Consider the following 3095-nt stretch of genomic DNA (forward strand, 5'->3'; position numbering starts at 1 on the left):
CTTGATCAGAGCGTTTCTGTAGGTGTGTCACAGGCCAGCGTGTCCACGGCAGCTCTGTCTTCCCGGAAGACCCACCCCTGTGAGATGTGTGGTCCGGTCTTGAGAGACATTTTCCGCTTGGCTGAGCACCAGGGAAAACCAAGCAGCCAGAAACTGTTGAGGTGTGGGGCATGCGCAAAACGCTTTTATTTCAGCGTCAGCTTCCAGCAGCATCTGGAGCAGCAGCACATGGGAGAGAAGCCATTCAGAAGCAGTGTGGACGCGGCCTCTTCTGTGAAGGGATATGGGTTCCACGATCCAGGAAAGCCCCTTACCCGTACTGAGGTTCAGAAGGAATTCGTGCCTGGCTCGGGGCATCTACAGCAAGAGGCCACTCATAGTGGACAGACGCCAGTCACAGTCAGCCAGCGCAGGGCGACTTCACAGAGCAGTAAAGGTCGTTCCACTTGGGGACCTCGCAGGGCAGCCTGCGGTCCCGGAGATACACATGTTCAGGATCAGGATGTACAACCTGGCGGACTGTGTTTTGTGTGCAGTGAATGTGGGAAAACCTTCAGGTACAAATCTTTATTTGATATCCACCAGAGAATACATACTGCGGAAAGACCTCATGAGTTTGGCAAAGGTGGAAAATTGCTAAGACGAATGTCAGCTGACACTGCACAATGGAAGACTCACACCGGGTCCAGGCAGAACTCGTGCAGCAAATGTGGGAAATCCTTCAGCCACAAATCTATGCTCATTCATCCTGGGACAGGGCACAGTGAAGAAAATGATTATGTTTGCAGTGTATGTGCAGAATCTTTTAGCCATACTTCAGGTTCGATTATACATTCTGTTCAACCCTCGGAAAGGCCTTATAAGTGTGGGGACTGTGCAAAGTGTTTTACCTCTATCTCTGCCCTCACTTATCATCAGAGATCTCACATGGGGGAAAGGCCTTATGGGTGCAGTGAATGTGGGAAGTCTTTTACCTCCAGGACTGGCCTCCATTACCATTACATAGTTCACTCTGGAGAGAGGCCTTATGAGTGCAGTAAATGTGGCAAGGCTTTTATTTCCAGAACTGGCCTTCGTTACCATTACAGAGTTCACACTGGAGAAAGGCCTTATGAATGCAGAGAATGTGGGAAGTCTTTTACTGATACTTCTGCCCTCCGATATCATCAGAGAGTTCATACTGGAGAAAAGCCTTATGAGTGTAGTGAGTGTGGGAAATCTTTTACTACTCCTTCTGCCCTCCGTTGTCATCAGAGAGTTCACACCGGAGAAAGGCCTTATGAGTGCAGTGAGTGTGGAAAATCTTTTACTACTCCTTCTGCCCTCCGTTCACACCAGAGAGTTCACACTGGAGAAAGGCCTTATGAGTGCAACGAATGTGGGAAATCTTTTACTCATACTTCTGCCCTTCGTTATCACCAGAGAGTTCACACGGGAGAAAAGCCTTATGACTGTAGTGAATGTAGGAAATCTTTCACTACTCCTTTTGCTCTCCGTTCTCACCAGAGAGTTCACACTGGAGAAAGGCCTTATGAATGCAGTCAATGTGGGAAATCATTTTTCTCTAAGTCAGACCTCCATTATCATCATAGAGTTCACACTGGAGAAAGGCCATATGAGTGCAGTGAATGTGGCAAGACTTTTCTCCGAAGAAATAATCTCAATGTACATGCAAAGGTTCACTCAGATGAAAGGCCTTACAAATGTAATGAATGTGGGAAATCTTTTAAATGTAAGTCAGCATGTATTCAGCACCAGAGAGTTCACACCGGAGAAAGGCCTTATGAGTGCAGTGAATGTGGAAAATCTTTTACCACTAGTTCTGGCCTCCGTTATCACCAGAGATTTCACACTGGAGAAAGGCCTTATGAGTGCACTGAATGTGGGAAATCTTTTGCTGACACTTCTGCCCTCCATTATCACCAGAGAGTTCACACTGGAGAAAGACCGTATGAGTGCAGTGAATGTGGGAAATCTTTTTTCTCTAGGTCAGACCTTCATTATCATCACAGAGTTCACACTGGGGAAAGGCCTTATGGGTGCAGTGAATGTGGCAAGTCTTTTTCCCGAAGAAATAACCTCAATGTACACCTAAAGGTTCACTCAGATGAAAAGCCTTACAAGTGTAATGAATGTGGAAAATCTTTTAAGTGTAAGTCATCATTCATTGAACACCAGAGAGTTCACACAGGAGAAAGGCCTTATGAGTGCAGTGAGTGTGGGAAACCTTTTTCCACTAGTTCGGTCCTGCGTTCTCACCAGAGAGTACACACAGGAGAAAGACCTTACGAGTGCAGTGAATGTGGGAAATCTTTTACTGGTAGCTCTATCCTCCGTAATCACAAGAGAGTTCACACTGGAGAAAGACCTTATGAGTGCAGTGAATGTGGGAAAACTTTTACCACTAGGTCTGTCCTCCTTTATCACGAGAGAGTTCATAGTGGAGAAAGGCCTTATGAATGCAGTGAATGTGGCAAGTCCTTTATCCAAAGAAATAGCCTCAAAGTACACAGAAAGGTTCATTCTGGTGAAATGCCTTATAAGTGCAGTGAATGTGCAAAATCTTTCACCTGCAAGTCAAAACTCCTTGTACACCAGAGAATTCACACAGGAGAAAAGCCTTATCTGTGTAATAAATGTGGGAAATCTTTTAGTCGTAGCCACGCCCTCCAGTATCATTATCAAAGTCACCTTGGAATCAGGCCTTATAAGTGTAGTGAATGTGGGAAATCTTTCGCTTGCAGTTATTCCCTCCGATCTCACCAGAGAGTTCACACCAGAGAAAGGCCTTATGAGTGCAGTGAATGTGGCAAGTCCTTTCTCCGAAGAAATGGCCTCAATGTACACATAAAGGTTCACTCAGGTGAAAGGCCCTACAATTGTAATAAATGTGGGAAATCTTTTATGTGGAAGGCAACATTCATTCAACACCAGAGAATTCACACAGGAGAAAGGCCTTATGAGTGCAGTGAGTGTGGGAAATCTTTTATCAGCCATCCTGCTCTTAGTTATCATCAAAGAGTTCACACTGGAGAAAGGCCTTAGGAGAGCTGTGACTGGGCAGTCTGAGCCAAAATGCCAGTCTCACTCAACAA

The 3095-nt window shown here is 45.7% G+C and overlaps 1 protein-coding gene across 1 annotated transcript in view; it reads left to right on the forward strand.

The window, feature by feature from the left end:
* Positions 1-8: 8 nt before the first annotated feature.
* The window catches only part of LOC115281098 (zinc finger protein 260-like), a 7571-nt gene continuing 4484 nt past the window's right edge, over positions 9-3095 (forward strand). Inside the window, exon 1 of the mRNA XM_029926385.1 lies at positions 9-384. Coding sequence (XP_029782245.1) covers positions 85-384 — 300 coding nt within the window. The 5' untranslated portion in view covers positions 9-84. The remainder of the gene's footprint in view (positions 385-3095) is intronic.

The sequence above is a fragment of the Suricata suricatta genome, chromosome 16, assembly GCF_006229205.1.
Source record: "Suricata suricatta isolate VVHF042 chromosome 16, meerkat_22Aug2017_6uvM2_HiC, whole genome shotgun sequence".
Classification (NCBI taxonomy): domain Eukaryota; kingdom Metazoa; phylum Chordata; class Mammalia; order Carnivora; family Herpestidae; genus Suricata; species Suricata suricatta.